This window comes from Apteryx rowi, unplaced genomic scaffold (assembly GCF_003343035.1).
Source record: "Apteryx rowi isolate R43461 unplaced genomic scaffold, aptRow1 scaffold_705, whole genome shotgun sequence".
Lineage (NCBI taxonomy): Eukaryota > Metazoa > Chordata > Aves > Apterygiformes > Apterygidae > Apteryx > Apteryx rowi.
Genome location: NW_020450989.1, coordinates 231,635 through 255,714, shown reverse-complemented (window position 1 = coordinate 255,714; position 24,080 = coordinate 231,635). Strand labels below are relative to the sequence as shown.

At 37.4% G+C, this 24,080-nt stretch overlaps 1 protein-coding gene across 1 annotated transcript in view; it reads right to left on the bottom strand.

The window, feature by feature from the left end:
- The window catches only part of GRM5 (glutamate metabotropic receptor 5), a 162,919-nt gene extending 139,142 nt beyond the window's left edge, over positions 1–23,777 (bottom strand). Inside the window, exons 1-2 of the mRNA XM_026087147.1 lie at positions 23,756–23,777; positions 11,233–11,482 (exon numbers count right to left, since the gene is read on the bottom strand). Of these exons, the coding sequence (XP_025942932.1) occupies positions 11,233–11,482; positions 23,756–23,777 (272 nt within the window). The remainder of the gene's footprint in view (positions 1–11,232; positions 11,483–23,755) is intronic.
- Between the last annotated feature and the right edge of the window lie 303 nt (positions 23,778–24,080).

Sequence of the window (24,080 nt, the reverse complement as noted above, 5' to 3'; positions counted from 1 at the left end):
ACAACAGAATCAATTCTGTCTTTCATATGTTTTTTTTTAAGAAAAAATAACTGTGTATTCATTATTATCCTTCTGCGTAAGGGCATTACAAGTAATCTGATATTGATAAAACCAGATGAACAGCCCGTAGTTTGTCTTTTTGTTTCTGAACATTCACTTCTATACAGGAATTTCTAGATATTTGTATTTCTAGATGTTTGTATAAATGTCTACAATCAGAGCAAGCAACTAAACAACATATTGTGGTATATTTCTTCTGACTAGACCCCCCCCCCCAAAAAAAAATCTATATTAATTGTACAGCTAACATAAGGTCCTGCATTTTTTGACTGYCATTCTTCTCATGATATTGCTGATCTGACATTAAATTACAGTATAATTTTCATCATGCCAGGAATACTTAGTTAAAATAAGTTCTTGGGTGGTTAATATGAACTTTTTGATCCTCAAATAGTTTCCAGGGGATGAACATGTTTGGTTATAAAAAGTGAACTGATTTAGCCAGACTCTAAAATCTTTAAATACACGCACAGTTTGGAAAATGCATCAAAACATAAAAATATTTAAATTACTTTMTTTTAATTGCTAGGATAGGCATAATTTTGCTTTTGGTGTTTATTAGTAGAACTTTATTAAAAATAAGCTTAGGCAATCATAGTTAGAAAGAGTCAGAATCTGAAATTAACACTGATTTGTGCATATCGACAGTCAGAGACAAAGAATATTTAACAGCATACTGATTAAAATGTATTAAATTGCCATGTTTTACAGCTATACATTTTCCCAGGGTAGAGATCACTCACTCATAATGTTTCAGCTAGTCCCTACTTCCTTCACTGATACCACTTAACATGAGTAAAGGTTGAAGGATATGGCCCCTTAGTAATATAGATTTTCCTTTATTATCTTTGCCTTCCTAATTAAAATATTCTTCATTTTATCCATCTGTTATTAAAGAGTTTCTAATTAATAGGATAAAGATCAACAGAATTCAACTTGGACCTTATTCCTTGAAATAGGACACGGCTTTTTTATACTCTCTTCCTGAAAGCAGTATCTTCTTGCCAAGATTTTTAATGTCTTTCCAAGGCTGTAGTAAGCCAAATTGTACCAGAATGAGGTTTAGAGAGTTTTGGTATTTCATCCACGTTATCAGTTGCCTTCAGCCTTAACCTCCAGAGACAGAACAGCTTCACTAGAAACTATCAATTCAGCCATAGTGGGGTGGAAATGTGTTTGCTGTGTGTTCTACTTTGTCATTTTAATAGAGTGACAGAAAAAGGAATTACACCACAATTTTACAGATCAGAAGTTTTCATTACTTTTACTAAGATCCTTCCATAGTCACTCAGCAATGTTAGTGAGATGGGTTCCTCAGTATAAATCTTTGCTGCGTGGGTAATGTTTTTACATTCAGATCTTTGGGGGTGTTTTAGGTACTCCTAAATAGTCTCAAAAGTAAAAATAGAGAAAGCCTCTTTCTGTCTTTCCAATTCCTGCATTCCTTTTCCAGTCGAAAAAAGGAACATGTAACAAAAGCTATAAAGCTAAAACAAGTAAGTAAATACTGTTCTAACAATCTCGTACTTCCTTTCCATTATCTGCCACATGCTTTTCTCTTGTTTACCTCCACAAAGAATTTCTGGGGAACACAGAAGGAAAGGTATAGACAGACAGAATCAAGGGCAGATTTGCTGGGAGAAGAGAGTTTTTCCTGGCCACGTGATCTGAAAGAGATGTGCTGTATCACGTAGTACTAACATGGAGCTACAAACCCCTGTGCCTTCTCCTCTCATAAATACCCCTTCTGTATCCCACACATGTGTGGATGGTTTGTGTGTGTACAATTCCTGGGTGCAGACTCTGGGATGATGCAGATAAATAGCTACCTCAAAAAACAAACAAACAAAAAATTAAGAAACCGTGAAAAATAACATACCCCCACAGCATAGAGAAAGGTGGTATAAAGGAAACAGATCTTAACCTCTACTCGGTGTCTTCCAGCTAGCCTCTCTTCTATTTCTCACTATGGTCATTTTAAAGGAGCAGAAATACACTTTTTTTTTTTTTTTTTTTTTGAAAAACATGAGGCAAGCATTAAATGGATAGCACTGTAGGTTTGCTTTACCTCATTAATCAGAAGTCTATAGCTGTTCTCCTAAAGATCAGAAAATCTCAAGGACAAAGCTAGCTTTCATCCTGCTCAGAATGACTCTAAATCTTTCTAGGAATATATACTGGATCACATTTTCAGTCTTATTTTTAATGTTTTAAATAGCTACCTTTTATCCTGTAGCTTACACAAAATGGTGGAATAGCCATGCTGGTATTTAAGCACTGAATTTCTTTTCATCTCTTGAGTTCTTTCTCTTAAAAAGAAAGTATCTCATCTTTTCTCAAGCTTAAAATGAAAATATTTTCATTGTTCCAGGAATATTTTTAGTTTCTTGCCCTAAGAGTCTCTTTCATCTTCCAAATGGGCTCACCTCAGAAAATTCACAGTGAGCATTGCCTATCACTCTTAGAAGATGAATTTGGAGAGAATATTCTTAAGTGAACTACTTTTAGTCTTTCTGAGTTTTAATAAAATGCAGAACTTTAAAGTCAAGGGTAAAATCAGAAGCATATATATCTTATGGGAGAGTAGAGATGCATCCACAAATGGGCACAATTTCCCAAGAACTCCATTGACTCTGTCTCCTGCGGGACTGGACATATGTGTCTGTTAGCAGTGTGGAGATGCCTTTGAGATTGACTCACTGGTTAGTTTTTCAACTGTGTAGGTCACCTTCCAGGTTTGTCTTTTGGCAATGAAAATAAAGAAATAAAGATTCTTTGTGTTCTCTTCTTCTGCTTTTTTCCTCCATGTCTCATGTCCACTGGGAGAATAGATATCTCATGTTATTCCAAAGTGTAAAATGTATTTTCTTTTCATACTGAAAGTTGTTAAGAGCAGACTGAGAATTAAGTCTTCAAATATATAAATGATAGACTCAGAAGGGCAGGGAATTAACTGCTACCTTTGTCCACAGGGACAAGAAGTAATGGGCTTAAAAAGCAGTAAAAAAAAAAAAAAAAAGAAGTTAAACATTAGGAAAAGTATAAGGAATAACTAAGCACAGGAATCAGTTGCCTGAAGAGGCTGTGGAATCTTTGTCTTGGAAGGATTGCAAACAATCATCCATTGCACGTGAATTAGGTAGAGATGAGCCTGCATTGCAGAAGTGAAACACTTGAATGACATCCTAAGGCCTCAGCCAGTGCCATTTTCTACAATCCTATGGAGCAATCCTACAATCCTATGCAATGAAAAAGCCATCTTCTCTTGGCTGTTAATGTCAGTCCTAGATAGGAAGATTAGATCCTTCAGGAAGTAAATCATTTAATTGGACGCATTTTTGTCTTGTGATATCTGACTTGTCATGTCCTTAGAGGAGGGTATATTCATTACCAGCACCAACTAATTATTTATTTCTTGTTGAGCAAGACTGCCTACTGAGCTCACTGCGGTAGTGTTGCTTTATGATAGTATTTGAATGATCAGAAGAGCTTGGAGCCCTGTTGTCAAAAGGTCAACACAGATCCACAGTAAAAGATAATTTCCACCCTGAGTTGCTCACTGCCTAATGTAGTCATAAAAGACAAACTTACAGAGGGAATGTGAAGAAATAGAAATGTGATGAACCTGCAAAATTTCCAGTAGTGATAGTGACAGTACTAGAACTGAAACTCATATCTCTTAGGCCTCAGTTCCGTATCCATGACCTACCCTTGTCCATACTTCTTCCTCTTTACTCATTGTGCTACAGTGCACAAGGGTTTTCTTTACAAAGCCACTACCTTTGTTTCAGGAGTTTCCTGAACTGCAGGTCAATGGAAGATTTAAGAATGCACTGGAAGAACTTTGCTCCATGCTTGCTTGTTCTCAGTTTTCTCCAGACTTCTGCTGTTAGCCGTTTCCAGTTATAACATATTAAGTTGACCTTTGATCTGACTGGGTACAGTCATGTTTATATTCTTATGTTTTCAGATGTATAGGACCTGAATCTCCTCTCAGAGACACACATATCTCCTGATGACATAAGTAAAAGGTGTGTTCACTCGCTGATGGGCACACTAAGACATTCTCTGATGTTTGCCTGAAACCATGTGAAATCCCCAGTGGGGATTTCTGTAAGCATGAAATGAAGACATTCCTCCAGACTTGGTTAGCATATTCTCCCTCCTCCCTGCCTCCCTCCATAATTGTGACTGTGAAATTGGACTGTATCATGCAGTATTTATTAACATAAGTCAGATGCAAAAGAAGGGATTGTAAACTACAAAGAAAGGAGGAGATAAGAAAATAAGGTTGATTGCTTCAGTTTGAAATCCCCCAAGCATTAGCTTGTGGGGGGGTCCTTACTTACATTAGTCTTTTGTGGTTCATACCAGAGAAATAAAGAATTTCTGCTGATCGCACCATTTTTGACATACTGCATATAATTCCCAGGCTGGGGTACCTGCATTGCAGTGAATACTCCTTTCTACGCAAATGGCCTTGGCCAGCCACTTTGCTGCTTCCTTCCACAGCCCAACACAGCTGGGAGATGCTATTACTAAACCTGGGGGCCTCTGAGCTATAAAGCTGCCAGATAAAGCGAGACTGCATCACAGCCAAGTCATTCTTTACCCTCTAGTATGTGATGCACCAACCCTGCTTTACCTCTGACTAAGGATCCTGTTTGGGTATAAGAGGGGAGACAGCTTTTCACTTCCCCAGTCGTCTTCGCAGCTCTAGAAAAGCAAACCTTCATTTTACTTTAAGTTCATTGTCTTTTGGGTGGCAGTGAAGATTCTGACTTAATACTGCTAATTACAGTGCATTTAATTACTAGGTATAATATGATAGCTGCCTCTTGGGCTACACATTGATGCCTGAACAAGAGAACTCAGAGATAAATGAGTGGGCTGCAGAGAGTTGTGTCAGAGGCAACAGCATTCAGGTGAGTCTGTAGCAGTCTCCTATCCACGATGGACTGAACAAAAAGGGAGCAGACTCCTCATACAGATTGGGGGATAGAGATGAAGTTGCATGATTGTTCTCTGAAAGTGTTTTTGCACCTGCTTATTTTATCCCCAGAGAAGAAATCTCCATACATATACTGTATTTAGCTTCCACATTTTTGTCAAAGGCTATCCTGTTAGAAATATTCTAGACAGAAGAGTTTTGGCTGATTTATTTTTCCCTGAAGCAGTAGAAATAACAAAAAATGAATTTAGAGCGTATTTCAGTTCTGCAGAATTTCATATCCTCATTTATTTCATAGAAATTTCTCAACAGTTGGACTTGTACAAACACAGAAAAAGCATATTAACTACAGCATTCACATGCACCAACCAGAACACTTTCAAGCGGGAAACTATTACGTCGTCTGTGGTGAGATCTTTCTTCATCCAGCAGGCATTTTTGTAAGTTTCACTAAAGATCTCTTTTTAAATTATTGAAAGGAAATCATTTCCCTCTGCTCATGTATCTTGCTTTAATTTTCCTTCAGCAATATTAGCCCTTTTTGGTTGCTAACCAGATTTTATTCAGGCATAGCTGAGTTTCCTATCTGTCAAACTACTTTTGGGACTTTCTGGAACAAATGGTCCTCCACATTTTATTCTTCTTCCTTATCTTCATTCCTACTACTCACCTTCTACTTAGCCCTTTTTGCTGCAACGTCTGAGAGCCTCAGAATCAATAATAATTTCCTCCAATCTATCTCCACAGGAGCTAAATAGATATTTTTTATTAGCAGAGAACCAGGACTTGGGAAGTGATTTTTGAAGTTTAAAGAATACTTGTGTTGTTTTGAGAAGAATAGGCACTAATACTGAATACAATTTCCTAATAGTTGATTCATTCTTACTACCACTATGCTGCTCAACATCAAGCCTTTCCTGAGCTGCCTTCTACACTCTTGCAGGAACACGCTTGAATTGCTTGTGATCATCACACTGCTAGAATAGGTGTTCCTCCCCTTACTCACCTTCAGTTGGACGCCCTCTGCCAACCATAGCATGCTCAGSAGGGTTTCCCTATCCTTGCACACAGCCTAGCTGGACTCTTACAAATCACAGAATCTAGTGAATTTTGAAAATGCACAACATGATCCTTAGACTTTGCCAGGACATTTATGGAAGAGATCACCAGGTCCTGACTGCATTTCAAGGAAGCGTGGAAATTCTGTGGGATGACCTGTAATTCTGGATTTCTCATCCCTCTGCTGCAGATGTTGCAACCAAGATCCAATATAGTAACATTTATAGAAGCCCTTAGTTGAATAAATATCTAACATCTAACATCTGACTTACAAAATAACTCTGACTGATGAATTTTGGCCATGTTTTTCCGATTGGAAGRTTGAAAATAAGAATCAGTACCAGAACTCAAGGAACCATTTCCATCTCTGCCGGATTTTTTTGACTGTGTGTCTCATTTTGTCATTTTATACAAAAGAAACTCCAGATCATCCTAATTAATTTTTCTTTTCTCAAAACAAGGTAGTTAATACTAGTTTTATCTGATATGTGATACACACACTGGAATATGCAACATACAGAGAAAAGCAAGTCATTGCAGATCAACCTTGCCTTTGGAATGTCAACTGGAAGCTGGAGTCCTTCAGTAAGTAATTTTTATATACCTCTACTTTCCCATCTCATTTCCCTCTTTCTCTCCTCTCCTTAAGTTAGGAGAAGCCCTACTATATCCCATTTAGAATTACAACTCCTTTGCAAAAGATCCCGTCTCTTGTTCTGTAGGTTTATACCATAGCTACTTTACACTTTTAAATAAAACAAAGCAGGGACAGTTCTCAGGTCTGGAGGTAAAAGGCATGGCAAGGCCTGCATCCATATATCTTAACACTCTTTGACCCCAGAACAGAGTATCTGTGTCCAAACTGCCTCATGGGAGCAATCCCTGAGAGTGCTGTCACCAGCACCATGTCTGGGTCCTGTCAGAAGTGTTAGTTGCTACAGGCTAAAATAATGTCATGGAGCGCATCAAAAAATATCCAGTACTGCAGTCTATTCTCTGACCCTATTTTATCTAGCACAGATGTAGTCGATGTGCAAAAGCTCAGTTGTGGCTAATAGTTGTATGGGCCAACTATTTAATACAATAAGAAACAGCTGAAAATCAGCTAAAACCAAATTGTTTTATCTACACAATTAATACTCCATATTTCTTTCCGAAATATGTTCCAAAGTCAGTTATGCTGCTCTATGAGTGTATTATTTATTCTCTAATCAACTTTATCTGTAAGGATATCTCCTGGCATGTGACCTGTGGATGCCAGAAGTAATAAGCACTGATGGATGCAGTCTGCTGTCCAATTAAGTTGAATAACGGTTAGGTTAAGAAAAGCACTTTTCTTCACACTTGAAAGTTAACACACTCACCTTTTTATTTGAGGTTAAGTCCAATTCCTCAAGGTGCATGAGGTAAATATTTGCTGAGCATTTAAAATGTTTTCCATGAATCAAAAAGCTCTGGAATGCTACAGTCACTAATGGCTCACCATCTTTCATCTCCGTCACAGGCAGACAGTGCAATTTCAGGAACTGCACAGCACATCAAGAGCAAAGCCTTTACTGAAGGATATCTTTTCTCCTCCCTCTACTCCCCTTGTGGTTCTACAAGTGTCTAGATTTATTTGATATGTACATTTCTTGCCTCTCCGTTTTCTGTTTAGTGGAGCATAAAACAGGTGACATGAAATTCATACCCTCCAAACCTATCATTATTTGTGCAAGGCTTCAGTTGGAAATATTTAGGCGAAAAAAAGAAAATGAGATATGTAAGAAAAAAGACTAGAGGAAGTGGAAAACATGAATACCTGTGGCAAGCCATGGAGCTACTGTGTGGCTTTTGGAATTTAGTTCTTGTTATGCATTAAAAAAAATAATAATAATTCTCTATTTCACAGAAGTCGGGGGAAGCAAAATGCATTTGTAGGGGACCAAATAAGCATCCATTAGTAGATGAAGTTTTCTGTGTGGACCAATCCACTTCAGCCATAGGCAGTCCCCCTTCTAGTGACAGTGTCTTATTATAATCTTAGTTTAATGGTCAGCCCAGTGCAACTCCAGAGCATGAATACATTTTATCCTACTCCCCTTTCCTGTGTAGCTTTGCAAGAGAAATTAGCTGCATGATCCATCTTTTATTTAGCTATTTAGAAGTAGCTTCTTCCCTTCTGAGTGGTTTGAACCATCTGTTCGGATCAAGCTCTTCCTAAAAACCCCTCTATAATAATGCACAAAAAAGTCCTCAATATACTCTGGTTGTAAGTTTGTCCTAGTTCTCGTGTCAAGTCTATCCCAGGTGAGTGCCTTAGGCTTTGCTCCACAAAATCAACCTAGCTCTGGACCAACCATTACATATTCATAGCAAATAGAGCCAAACAGCTGAAACCGAGAGAACCCCTCAGCACGCCTGGGTTCTGGGAAATGCAGCTTTAAATCCCTGCAGGATCTTAGGCCATCAGGGGACAAAGGCATTACTGTCATACATCCCACCTCCCACCCATGTCGAGAAGCCTTTCTGCAAGTTGCCTGTTTTGTTTTTTTTTGTTGTTTTTTTTCCCCTCCTCCTGAGAAGCCTAGAGATTCTCACATAGCAAAAGGAGAACACTTTTGAGAGAACGAACATTTCTGTGGAACAGAAATAACCATTCCACAACCTCCTCTACTCTGCACATGAGTCTTGCTGAACTGAAACAAGTTCTCACTTCTGACTAAGGGTGGCTAAAAGCAAAGCAAAAGTCCTTAGCAGGCCAAACTGGATGTTTTGTGTCTGCTTAATAGCTGTTTTTAATACCAGATCTGAACAGTTCTTACTGAGAGAAGATGGGATTCTTCTAGATCTGAAGGGCAGAGACATATATAGAGGGAATACTGTGCTCCAGCTGTCCTCAGCTGTCTGATTCAGCCATAGAAATGTTGYGGTTGAGTGACAGCCCTGTTGCTGATGCAATTGATTTATATCTGCTCCCCAGAAGCTACTGGTCGGGGACAGGTTAACCTATGTCTGAGTGGCCACTTCTCAGCCATTACCTTGGAATTTCAGTGTCTGTCAATAGAAAAGATGGAAAAGGTCTCCCTACACCTCTCTTTTCCTTTCTTTCTGAACACTTCTATTTCTTGCCATGTTTTTGATAAATAAACTGTATAATATTGCCACAGACAAGGACCCACATAGAGCTGAAAAGGGTTTTTTTTTTCATTTGTTTGTTTTAACTCCAAAGAGTTTAAAGTTTTGACTTTTGAAGGGAACCATCACTTTCARTATACTGACTGTAAGTAACATACTGAATAACAACTCTCTTTATAATTAGGCGTGGCAATTCCCACTACAGCTAGAAACAGATATTTTTTCGCTGAAAAAAAGCCAGTTCTCTCTAGACCCTGCTTTTTTGAAGAGCTCTAAGCTGTGTTGTTCCAGTCTTACTCACAGTCACCAGTTCCTGAAGTCCTTAATCATAAAAGGATCTCTGAGGGCTAATTCTAGCGCTGTTGTGCGTAAGTAAATCCCATACAAAATTAAGTGTGGTTTGGAATCTGCGGGAGCTAAGGGACACCGTAGCTTTTGAAAATGATACTTCAGTGCTTCTGAATTTGCAAGGTGCTGCAGCGAAGTGACAGTTTCTTGTGTTTAGGGGAGAAGAAGACAGCACAGGTCTTTCAGCTGGCAACAGTTCCAGATGAAGATAGTGGAGGTGGCACTTGTTCCTCTTTACTCTTGATTGCTAGCAAGTAGGCTTTTCCAACTAAGCTGGTCATCTAGAAAGTCTCTGTGCAAGTCCTTTTCTAGAACGTGATTCCTCTGAGCTACTTTAAACATCTTCATTACAAATAATGCCTAAGAAGATCTTATTTTTCTCCATTGACTATAATGACAATCCTGACAATTAGCTCACATGGAAAGGCATAAAAAGGAGATATCTTAACATGCTTAGGTGATTCTCACCCTAAGGGCTGTAGTCCCTTCAGAAGTCAGGCTAGAAAAAGATCAATATGATCCATAGAAGAACCTACAGAGCAAATGCATTTGAAAAGAAGGGCAGTCATGGTGACTGTAAGATGGAGAAATAAGTAAGCAATTTACATATCAAACTACCAAAAAAGCAGACTGGCGCCAAAGAATAATGAGGGAGGTAGGTTTCCTACTGTCATCTGTCTGCTTTCTCCTTTGCCCGGGGTGGAAGGGCAGCTGTATACCACAGAATGGTTTGTGAACAGAGGCTGATGTGCTACCAGCAAAAAGAGTCTAAATATCACAGCTTCCAAGTCAGCTGGGCAGAGCTGCACTCCTTACATGTTGCTCTGAGGGTCTTATCAAGGCAGCTAGTTTCACTGACACCATTTTATTCCTGTTCCTGCACTGTTCATAAGGTCATCCTTCTAATATCAACACACCGGAAAGGCATCAAAGCACATTAGCTGACTGCTGGTGGACTCCATTTTGTGGTCGAGACACTCTGTTTTTCTTATCTCATCTCAGGGTCCATTTGTTGATATGTGGCAAATACAAAGATCCCCGTAAAATACATCAGTATCTTTTATTTCCCTGCAAAACTAGCCCAGAGTCTTTTCCTGCTGGATGAATGCATCTGAGTGAGTTTTCCTTTCTCCCCTTGGTAGTTAGGGAAGGAACCACTGGAGTCACAGAATGTCATTATTATCAAGCTCCACATAAGAGAAAGGATCACATATACATTGACTTCAGGACAGTAGGCACAGATCAGCACATTTGCTCCAGGAGAAAAGGTGGTGGTTAACAGTCTCTGCCTTTTGAAGAGGCCTGTTTGAAGACACCTGACCCAGAAGTCAGATCAGTTCTTAAAACAATGTAACTCGAAGGAGGTATAGCTTCAGGCTGTATATTTACATGATGTGGGTAAAAGTGATGCGAATAAAATAGATGACATAAACCAAATGCTTGTGTGTCGGTCTTCCCTTACACAATGCTAAGACCGGCTAAACAGACTTGTGTTTGTCTGGAGTACCTTTGAGAATGATGCATGCCTGTTGTATATGTACCACTAAGACATGGCTGATGCTACTTTCTGTCTTTTGGATATGTGCATGTCTAGGAGAGACCATCAGCATGTGYGTTTTATGCCTGCTCGACTGGACTATCTTTCATTTTGCACTACTCACAAAAGAGACTGGCTATAATTACACAATATTACTCACCTGCCTAGCAGCAGAAATTCTCCAGCGAGTCCCAGGCGCCTCATAGCCATTAACAGCCCTCTCACAGTCATGCCTTCGCAGAAGCAGGCGACCACTCTTGCCTTGGGCAGGTGGCTTCGTAGCTTTCGCAGCAGCTTGTCAAAGCTCTGTTCACCAGCATTGCTGTAGATCTTGTAGGAGTGTGCGATGCAGATCCCTTCCTTGGCCGACATGTCTTTGAAAGCTTCCATTCCACTTTCACCATAGTTTCCTAAATGCAAACAGAAACGCATATGCACATGTTAAGATTTTCAGAAGCTTTTCTTGCTTTGGAAACAATAAATAATTTAAAGGATACATAATGCATTTGCAGAGAGATCAGTGTGCCAATCTTTACAAAATAACATTAATATTTTAATTTATCTATCCTTTTTTTAAGTCAAGATCAGCAAAGCTTTTTAGGAACCTCAATTCTGTTTAGGTCTCTGTGTCTCTATTGGAACCAAAGGCTGCTAGGCACCTGAATGCTTGTGTGTATCTGGTCCCAAATGGCTACAACAATGTATGTATAAATTACATGCTCCCTTCTGATTCTCTTGACTGAATGTGGTCAGTTGCTCTGGGGTTTACTTACAAAAATCTAGAAACAAATGTTCAGAATGTATTTTTAGGTGTAGCGTTTTGAATATATGCAAAACAAAACAATGACTAAAAACAGCATGACTTTGTAATGCAGCCTGAACACCAACTATCTTTTAAGTACACTGAAAGGTAAAAGTTATCCTGTGATGAAATTTCTTCTGGTGACTCAGGAGAATGTGTGGCAAAACTGAAGATTAGCATTACAGAGATCACAGGATCACAGGTGAACTAAATGTACTTCTGTTTGTTTTTGGTTTTGTTTTTTCAATTAAATGTCAATCAACCCAATGGGAGAATCTTCATATTTTCTTTCAAGCTATTCTTCCCCTCTGGAAAAGTTGGCAATTAATATCAATAGATACATTTATTGTTCTTTATTCTATATCATCATAGAAAATTTCTTCCCTGACAGGACTACAGAAAAATCACGGTGTTTAAACAGTGGATATACTGATATCACTGACAATTGTACCGATCAAGACTGTCCTTTTCCTTCCCTGTGCTCCTCCATCTGGCTTTCTAAATCTGTTTCTTGTTTCATTTAAATCAGAAGGCCTTTAAGGTAGAAACTCTCTCTTCTCCAAAATACTGACTTAACTGCTGAATAGTATTCCACAGAAACACAAATTAATAAGACTGAGTGTTAAGGTAATTCCATTCCAAGGAACTGTTTATCCTTCACTTATTTCTGTCAGTTCGTAAGCAAAAGAAACCGTGTAAGGAAAAACTTTCTTTGCCTATCAGCATGAGGATATAAAAGCACTGACAGTGAAAATACATGTGAAGTAGTGAGAATTGAAGAGCTGSCTGTCTGTGTCTTCATTTGTTTTTGTGACCTTGGGCACTGGATCCACCAGGCACTCTGTGTGCCCATCTGTGAAATTGTCCCTATTACTCTGGTGCTAGAGTTTAGAGGCTGAATTAGACTCAGCACCGTATATGAGCATTAAAGACATTGTCTCCAGTTTGAAGATCTTACCATGTGAATAGTCGAAAGAGACAAAGAGTGGAAGAAAGGAAACACCATTCTCTTCATTTCATATCAGGAATGAATCACTGAGACCTTATGAGATTTCCAAATGGTACTCAACCAGAACAACAGTCTGAATGCTGATCTCCTTAGCYAACACGTACCAACTTTCATTTTCCTCTCTGCTGTGATTAGACCCAATGGAAAATCCATTACTATGCAAATAGTGCCTGGACAAAATGTCATAGGATTTTTAAATTCAGTTGTTGCTGTGCTTCCTGGGAGTTGTAAATCAGGTTCCCAGTGCTTCCTCATGTGTCATGCTCCGAGAGCAAGCTACATTTCCTGTGATACATCAGCATCARGTGATTCCCACAAGACACTGAAGCAGTTCAACTACAGGGCAAAGATGTGGTGCATCATGAAAGATGTAGTAGAGCCTCAGAACTCAGAATGAAGGAAAAATGGGGGTCGGTCACTTATAACTCCCATGAGGCCCTGAGGGCATCTAAATTAAAATTAAGCTGTTTGACAGGAAATTCACTACTTTGTTTAAAAGTATTCTCACTTAGGTCAATCTTGATCAACATTAAATGTTTTGTTTTGCTTTTCCTAACAGAAAGTAAAAAAAGAAAAAGCAAAAAAGCAGCCTATCTAACTTTGCCATGGAACATTTTGCATAAGTTTGAAGTAAAAATATTCCATGGTATAGCACAAAGAAATCGAAATTCTGAAGGCTTAATTTTCTGTCAAAAAATGTCAATGGAAAATTCCCAGTCAGGTCTAAGTAACTTACAGAACTAGATCTCTTCAGTGTTTCAAACACTGAACCCTTTGTTTGAAAGTGTTATGAATGTACAAACTGTTACCCTGAGGCTTCCTATAAAGCTGAGAGTAGGTTTAACAATACTGAAAAAGTAGTAGTTCTTGCAATGAACATGAAGTGCATTAACTCTTTTTACAGTCAAATAAATGTTGCTCTGGAACAAATAACATGATCTTATCATTTATCAGGGCAGAGATATTTTGTGAAACCACACAGAAAGCAATGCCTCATCTAAAGTGAGAGGAAACATGCTAAAATACCAAGGGTACTTAACAAAGTGCTTCGTTTTTAGCATTTGGAAGAAAAACATCCTGACATTCTAAATCTGAAAGTGACTGAGTTCTCCAACTGGGAAAACTAGAGCTGCATGTCATGAGCTCAAGGGAGTTTTGATGAAAACAGAAAGCAGCTTTGTTTCAAGATGCTCATACAAATACACCAGTGGAGCTCTTGTCATGATCATTGCTGATTAAACTCTACTTAATTAATTACTCATAGTGATTCCCTGGTTGTGGAAGAGGTTTGATGAGGTATGTATATTTAATCCGAGCTATACTGTGGGGATAATGAACACTCCTTGACGTAAAAAATAATTCTTTTCTGTTAAATTCCCTTATACCTTACTCTGAGCTATCTTTCTGTGGAAAACCTGTGTGTGCATGAAGGTACAGATGCAGCATTAATAGGGAATGGGTGTAGGAAGCTGGAGAAATTGCATTACATCATATTTCCTTTCCCTTTTCCTTGAGGATGAGATAAGAGGTTCTCAGCGGGAGAGCATCTCCATGCTGTCTGTATGGCACTAGGTTCCTCGTGGATGTTTGATTCTTCAGTTGTGACTTTTCTACAGTAGCAGTACCAAAACTGCCACAGCTAGAGCAGGGACAGGTTCTACTCAGAGGCCAGTTCCCCGTTTTCAGCCAGGGCTATGACAAAAGGAGAAGAACACAGAGATTTCTGAACTTGCACATGTGAACGTACAAGGCTGAGACTTACAAGGACCGAGTCTCAGAAGAGGAATTTTTTAGTTTCATTTTCAAGTGAAAATTCTTTCAGAAGCCCTGTCCTAGAACCAAAGTGACTTAGTCTGCGAGACCCATGGGACAAAGCTGCCTACTTTCTATGAATCTATCTGTTCCACTTCTAAATGTAATAAAAGATCCTAAACAAAAATTAAACAGAAAGGAAGGATTAATTTGCTTTTAGTTGGCTCATTCCAATTCAGCACGAAAGGCTCTCAAAACAACACAAAATAAAACTGACATGAAATGTAGTCCATCTATATTCRGTTCCTCACCCCCCACCAGACTCCATCTCCATGTCTGTGTTCGGAAGCCAGCACCTCTACACTGTGACTGGTTCTGCTGGAGGAGGTAGCGCAGGATGCTCCTCAGCTCTTGAAATTTTGTCTGTCAGTGGCATAATCAGAGTTGCTAACTGATGCTTTTTAGAAATATGTCCTATACTTACGGCAACAACTGGGAACTGGGTTCTTTCAAATGCCAGCCTGAATCCTGGGTGTTGCCTACCTGCAGGTCTGGCCCTAAGCCCAGTTCAAATGATGCTCCCATATGTCTCTGCATGTTTAAAAAAAACATTGATTACATCATCATCCAGAAGACTTATCGCTCTACAGATTGGAATTTTGTTCTAAACTAAAGCATATGCATCCCTACCTACAGTCTAACTATAACAATCTGTTAGCTCCACTTCCAATGAATCAGTACTAGAAACTATTAAGAAGCTTAAAAGGAACAGATTGTGCTTTTTTTTCCAGATGAAGCTTAATATAGTACAGTACATAATAATACTCCAGTCTGATAGAAAAGGGTCAGACAAACTGCAGGCTGCTCTTGCTACTCCTCTTGCCCAGCAATTGAGCCAATTAAACTATCTGAACATAAATCGTTAAGTTCTTATCTGCATTACACAGTAAAACAACAAGGTTTTTAGTAAAAAACCCAACAAAATACACTGACATCTTCTCTATCACACTAAAGGTTATCAATATGAGATAATAAAGTCCCTACGGTCTAATGGAATAATGAGCTGCATTTTCTCCTCCCCATGGATTTTTGGGATGTTACACTTTTTTTTTTTTTTTAATATAAGAGCCTTTTTATCATTATCTGAATATGCAAATTGTTATCAGATAATTGTTTGGTCTATAAGAGAGTTTCAGTGAACATAAATGGGAACCAGACTTTCAGAGAGATTTAGGATGTAAAATTGCTCTAAGCAACATGCAGTGAAAATTCACAAAGTAAAAGAGGAAGCTCAAGTGAAATTGAAGAAATGTATTATGTCATTTATTTAGCTGGTAATAATCCTACCTATCACAGAACATATTTATTGAAGCAGAAGTACTACCATCATTTTTACAGACAGGGAAGCGCAAAACAGACTAATATTCTATGCTGTATCTGAGCCACACAAAAGAAGCCAAGTCAGGTTAAATTTCTCAGTAGATGTTTTGCAAGCAGTACAGGGAATTTAGAGCTGCATTTTTTACTAGCTTTTATTGGCATCAATAGGATGAACTTTGCCAGAAATACCTAAAAAAATCTAAGTAGGTATAATGTTGAAAATGCATGTGGGAGTAATGGAGGAAATTTATGAAAGGCAACGTGCTGGCTGATTATCAAGATGATCTTCCTGAAAGTCAAGGATATGAATGTGTAGAATAGTTTCCCAAATGGGAATGTTAGAAGCATCTTTGACTGTTACACTTAAAATTAATTATGGCAAAACAACAAGAGATAAGCTGGTACCTTCTAGATATTGTCCACATTTAACAGCTGTGATTGCATGAGCCTCCTGAAGTTTAGTCACTGCTAAGAATAAGGACATAATACCATTTGTTTTTGTTTTTTGAGCAACTACAGCAACCACATTATGCCTCTGAGATAACATGATGTAATCACAGTCTTCCTGATGCAGTTCTGTCTGCAAATAGGACTGTGCAGAGTTTGAATTTTTTGTTCTATGGGAAGGGTGGCAAGTTTCATTCTAAAAGGTACAAATCAAATGAAATCAAATCCAATGTGCCTGAAATCTTGGAGCTGCCTGTATGTGCTAAAAAACTAAAGAACTATAACCTATTTTCATCTCATTAAAATATTTTATTTTGATAATTTTTAAATGGGAATATATATATACAAATATATATGTATGCATAAAACTTGTAAAATAAAATAAAAAAGTAATTTTGAAAGTAGCCTGTTGAAATATGCCTTTTTTTAGAGGTTTTCTTTCAAGAGGGATTGTCATTGGCATTAAAATCTTTCTCTCTTTTAATAAATCAGCATTTCTCCTCAAAATAAATTTCACTTAAATGTCTCCAACCAGATCTTTTTCTTAATAATTGCTCTGGGACTGAGCTGCTCAACTTCAATTACCTTGTGTGCTAGATGGTAAGTTCAAGGCCTCTGAGTTCTTTCTTTATAAGTTGTTCAATCCAAAAGTCTCAATTTCATGCAAATGTGTTCTGGTTTGGAGGGTTTTTTTTTTGTTTTTTTTTTAAGGTTATATATTTTATTAAAACTAATCTCTAACAGTCTGGAGAAGAGTAGCCAAAAGCTGCTCTGTGGAATGAAATAAATCTGGAGCAGCTCTGAATAGGCTTCCATCAGCGTGGCACCACTTTATATTTCCAGTGTTGTGCCTCATTTGGAGCTGCACATTGAAGCAGTAACTGAGGAAGCGGCTTCTTCACAGGGCCACTACTGAACTGTCGTAGGCAGCTGAGATGGAAGACCCCTTGATGAAAATATGCCTTGTTATATGTAATTAACTTTCCCAGAAGAGAGGTGATTTCCTGCAAGACTACGTTCTTTGGCAGGACATGTCAAGAAGATACATCTTTTGCTCCTCATGTAGACCTAAGCAATCATGTCAACACAACGTTACTCTGAAGAAGCGGCTACACAAGCAAAGCAGCTGGGTAATGTTGGTTGGGCTTGGGGAGGTCTCAAAGAGCTAGCAAACAACACAGCATGGGGCAAAAATTTGATGTGATTAATTTAAGAAAACTGCCTACTCCACCCTTAAAACTATTTTACCTGCCTTCCTTGAGCACAGACAACCTCAAAGCAATTCAGAGTGTATGGTCTAACAGCTGAAGGCCTTAAAAAAAATTATAAAAAACTCACGACTGCAGTTAGGATTCTGTCCTTACTATTCTTACTGTCCTTTACTATCTACCTGATCATGGGCAGCTCATATATCTACTYGTCTGGATGTTCATCTTTTTTATGCAAACTGTAAATTAATTGAACAGCATTTATCTCTTGCTAAGTGTTCACAAAACACAGACCCAAAAGGGGTCCCAATATCACTTGTGGCTTGAAAGATGAAGATAATACAATTAAAGAGACATCAATATAAAGGAGCATAAATTACCACAACATCACACTAGCTGCAAACTCAATTTCCTCTTCTGTAAACATTTTTGAGATTTTTACTTTTTTAGATTTGAGGACAAGAAATGTCTTCAGAATCTCAAAAATATTAGTCAAACAAAAAACCTTCCCTTCTAATCCTCTTAAAATTCAATTCAATACAATTCAATCCAATTGACAGAATTTATTTACATGATCTCAAAATATTTAATTTGGATATGGATCGTTTTATCATTTAACGGTAAACCTCATCACTTTCTATAATTTAACTTTAAAAGAAAATAAATATTCTGGACTGAGAAACCAGATTATTTTTACTTCAAAAATGATTAACTGAAATATTTTGACATTTAAAAAGAAATTCAGCATTTTAAATTAAGAAATTAATTGTTCTCTTTCCTGTGATGTTTTTGAGTTTTAGCTACTAGGTATTTTCCAACAAGAAGGTTTCATGGAAAACTTTTTAGTTCAGCTCCATTCATTAAGTCTCCTTTTAAATAACTAACAATTAAATCGTTTTAGTGAATTAAGAATACAGCACACACAAAACATACCAGAACTGTAGTTAATTAATTTAAATATATCTGTTCATCGTCTCCTCATCTAAGAGCACTCAGAAAAATCAGCTTGATAGTGAAGTTTCATTCAATCATTCCCTTAAGAAAATGATGACCTAGTTCTGCAGTGTAATATACCTCACTTCTGTTTCCTTTTAAAATTATCACTTCATAACTATAAAAGAAAGACTCATTAAAACACTGTTGTTACCTGAGAACAGGGAACAGTCTCAAAACAATTTTTTCTGTGCATTTCCTTGAAGACTGATCACCTCTGATCCTTTTTGCTAACTGGGTACAACTAGAGCTTTGCAGTCTTGTCCATGGAATGATATTTAAAGTCCCCCATGATGCTAAAGTCTGCTAAAGGATTTTAAGCTTCACAGCTTTTGCTGAAACATGCTGCCATCTCTGACCGGTCTCCTCCTTTTCAGTCTGAAGAGATTAACAGCTCTACTTTCTGTTTGGAAGGTAGCTGTTTCTATTCACCTGACTTTAAGACATTTCCCTCAGATACCTCCCCAGAGATGCTCTTTCTTCTCTTTCATTTGCAGATTCACTTTAGGGTTATAATTTTTTTTTTTTTTTTTTTTTTTTTTTTTTTTTTTTTTTTTTCAGATAGAAATGAGGGCACCTGAGACTGCTGGTATTTAAACTGGAATTTGCTCCATTCAGGAGGTAAATGCTTTGTCAAAAAGGAGAGAGTTTTGCAGTGGGAAAACTTTGATCCATGAAGGACTGCAACTGCCTCTGGTTGCTGAACTGACATTTGGACCCAATCACAGTTCATGCTTGCTCTATTAATTAGTATATTTCTCAGCAAGGTTTGGCTCCTTCTACAAGTGAACAACATCATACTTGCATATGTTTGCAACCTAGAACATATCTGTGGTCTTCACTTATATTATTAGTTCTTAACTATGGTTTGTAGCTGTTCCTTGTTGAAATACATTTTAAGTCCTATTCTGTTATGCCAGTAGCTGAGCACTACCAAAAGTCACTTTGCAAAAGGAAGTATATAATTCAGGTATTAGATGGACTCTGGAGGTCATTCACTTCTCTTGCGTTTTTTGGTAAGTGCCCCTTTTTGTGCCCTATCTCTTCATACGTGAAATGTAGATAAACATATTTTCCTGTCATTGGTGGTGTGAGGATAAATGCACTATAGATCAAGAGAAATTCCAATAATTACAGTAATGAGAGTAACATATTTACCGTGAATAAAGTAATAAACTGAATTAAACCTTATGCATTTGCTCCACAAAAGCTCACATTTGCTTAGTTGTAACAATAACTCCATCATGTTTATTATGACAACAGTTACTCTATATGTCAAACATCTTTCTAATAATAACACCTAATACTTCCTGCAGCAAATGCAGATGATGGTAAGGCTACTCCTAAGAGAACATCTTAATTTCATTTCACCTGATTGTGCACATTCATATACAACATGTTCATTTGGGACAAGGCTGGGTTTCATGACTCTCCTGATTTGAACTCTGAGCACAGCAAGGTCTATCAGGAATCCATGAATATTTAAAGTAATAACTGGAAGGCAAATTGGTATCTGTTTACATTTCTCGGGAGTSCTTGTCAAAAGATTTTGAAGGGGATAATATGAAGCTTCTTGGGACATATAAGTGATTCTTAAAGTATGCTGTGTAGGATGAGATGGCCTATACTGTGTGATTAACTATTTTCTTGGAGATAGTCTCATTTTAGGAAGATGTTGGATAATTCTTTCTTATCCTTGGCAGATAGCAAAGATTACTTCTTAGAAGACTATTTAAAAAGTGCATATGACTATATTAGTGATACAGGTGATTTTCTGTTACTAACTTCAATGGACATAACCAAGTAGGAGACTACCATCCCCAAGTTTTTGGACAGTGATAAGATAGTAAGAGGCCAGGGGTGAAGGCAAGAGTAGAACCATGATCTCCAGAATTTCATTAAGTTAATTCCGTCAATAAATATTTTTAGTTCTTTTCAAGTATTTTACCTCACCTCTGCCCTTTCATATTTGAACACACAAGATCCAAACCCTCCTAAAATCATTGGGACTATTTCAGATAATTTTCTTGGGCTTTAAACCTGACTGATCCACTGGCATTTCCTAATTCTCTCCAAAATCTATATAATGATGCTGAGATCTGATTAAAAAAAAGGTGGAAACTATTAGTATTTTCATTGTTTTTTTTTAATGCAAAATTTCCAAATTCCAAACAAATTAACAAATTGTTAACAACATCAAAAGTGTGCCTTATCACCAATGGCATATGAGAATAAAGATCTGTTTACATTTCTTCAATGTAAATATTTGAATTTAAAAAAATTGTGATAACTTCAAATACTTCTGCACACAAGTCAGAGTTTACTCCAAATGCATATTCTACAAGGTAGAAAGCTAATGGCAGACCCAGAATAGCCTAGCCATAGTCCCTAGCCACAGAAAAATAAAAATTATAGGTGAAAGAGACATCAAAGTGTCATGTAGCCCAATCATCTTCCCTAGAGCAGAATAAGCTGCCCTAGGGCAAAAGAATATTTAGTTATTAAATAATTCCATAATAATTCTTGTTTTAGAAGCTCTTTACAATGATGGAGAGCACATGGCTTCCTTGAGACAATTGTTCCAGTCTAAAGTAGTCCTTTCATGAGTTTTTCTCCCCTAACTTCTAATCTATTCTTCTCTGTTCTTTTACAATTTAAGCCCATTATATCTCATTCTATCAAATATAAACTTAAAGAATAGCTTCTCAAATTAATCTTTTCAGAAGCCCTTAACAGTTTTGAAGAAGATCATCATGTCTGCTCTCAATTTTCTTTTTTTTCTAAATTAAACAAGCCCAGTATTTAATACTTCCTTGATGATCCTGTTTTCTAAACTTCTTACCATTTTTCTGGTTTTCATGCAGACAATCTCCAATTTGCCAACATTGCCCATCCAGGAGAATGTGCTGTTTTTGAAATGACATGGTACTGTGTGATGTGATACCTCACCTGAGCAGAGTAGAGTGGAAATAGCCATTCTCAGTAATTAAGGGGTAGATTATTTTGTTCTAGGAGTAGATATTTGTATTTGTTTCTACTGAAATACATATTGATTTTCCAGATCTTATTTCTTTTTGGCTCAGCATAATTTGAATGTTAATTTTGTCTTCCAGTCTGCTTGCAGTGGCATCCAGCTTGGTACTGTCTACAGATTTAATAAGCATACTTGGCTTATCATCATTCAAATCAGTTTTGGAAATATCAGTTAAAAATGGGTTCAAGACAGATCTCTAACAAGGCCATTCAGCATATCTTTCCTATTAGAAAGCTAATAAGTGAGAAATAACCTTTCAATAAAGTTTTAAAATCAGTTGTACACCTATCATAAGGAATTCTAGAATTGTCATCGTATCTCTGTAGTGTGCTTATAAGAATGCCTATGTGAGAAAATCAAAAGATTTGCTGATTTTAAAATAGACACTCATTCACAAAGCCTCTGAAAAGAATGCTAGGGTTGTCTTGATATGAATTATTTTTGAAGAACACACATTGACTTTTCTTTACACTACCAAAAGGAAATTGTCTATTTCTTATGGACAATTGTTTATTTGTTGCAATATTTTATTGAAATGTGAAATTAGATTGGCTGAGCTCTTCTCCCACTTTCTTTTTCAAGATAGGTAGTGTTTTCTTATTTCAGTTTATTGGAACTTCACCAAACACCAAAATTTCTCTAGGAGAACCATTAAAGGCTTCAACACTGTTTCAGTTTATCTCCTCAGTGCTGTAGATGAACCAGATGACTTGAGAATATATCATGAACTGCTGTAATCTCTGACTTCTTCTTTACCTATTGTAGCCTAAGCTATAGCATGATACAGGCAGAATTTTAGTACTTAAGTAAAATGCAATCCTGAAACCCTCAAACAACTGCTGCATAAATTTGAAAATGTCAACATTTATCACGCCTTTCTTTTCTAGTCTCCAAGCACCTAGGGATGTCTCTCTGCACAATGAATCACAAATCCTGAATTATTTTTTAACCAGGGAGATCATTTTAACAGGATGGATAGGGGTGGTTTCCCCTTTTGTGCATTATCTCTCTTCCACCACCAAAAAAAAAAAAGGTAATTCTCTGATGATTATGGCACTTTTCTGGAAATTGAAGGATGTGTGTTTGAATATGCCCAGGCTAAGGAAGGAGTGAGGTCTCACTTTTCAGTAGTTCCTGGGTGCATGTCGTAAATACTAGGCTATGATATAAAAAGAGTAGTCTCCTCCTCTACCCTTGTCTTAAAAGAAAACAGTTTATTTTCAGCATGGGAAACCAAGTGCACAATAATACTTAAAACAAAGATGGTGCGATCTGTATTTACTTTAGACTCTTCTGTATTTTTGACATGAGCATTTTCTGATTTACATCCTGAAATATCTTGTTCTATCTGTATACTATACAGAGAGCTTGGATACCTAGCACAGAGCTATCCTATTACAAAGATCAGGAACCTAAAAGTATATATTTTGCAGTGCCTATTTGTGAAATAGATAAATTTCTTATCACATCTAGCCTGAAATCTTTCTGGAAAATAACGGCTGAAGCTGAAGATATCTCCAGTCAGTAACCTCCATTTTTACCTTTCTTCCTTTATTTTTTGAGGGGGGGAGAGTTGTCTATGTAATCCATGACATTAAAATTATTTTTATATTTGTCTGCATACAGAATAAGGTAAAATAAACCAAAAAAGTATATAAATCATAGAATAAAAAGTCAGTTTGGGGAAAATTTTGTTCTCAAATTCCTTATCTCTTAGTTATAGGTTTATTAACGTTTTCCCCATAGTATCTAATTGACTGATGCAGTATCAGAGCAGCAAAGCGTTCCTATAGCACATTTATCTACTAAAGCAAAAAAAGTACTGAGCTCCSCCCCCCCATTCTGCTTTCAGACAACACAAAGAATGAATAAATTAATCTAGTTTGACGTGGACTGAAATGGCCAGCCTGTTTCACACAGGTGGGAAAATGTCCATCAGATTACTATGAAGATATTAGTGTTGTCCACCTCATTAATCCATATTACCATGTTGTGTTAGTAAGACAGCAGGAGCATTAGGCTTGATCTCTCTTCTTTCTCTGTTGGAATAATACTTACTTTCAGTGTGTTTAGGAACCATGCCGTATTTTTCATGGGCAAATATACTTTCTTCAGGAAGGCTCTCCTTAACCCAAGTGCCATCACTGGGGGCAGGGATGGAGTAGAGGGGAACTGATGTTATTTTCTAGTCGGCATGACATTGCAAGTTTCAGCATTTGCAGGATCGACATTGGTATTTGATATGGCAGATTTATGAGTACTCACAGCGTTGAGGAAGACTGATCCTGCTCATTTAGCTGGATCTCCCCATTAAGCACCCTTTCAACCCCATGATTTCAAGTATGCCATTGACACTAAAGGAAATGTGCTTTCGTCCACTACT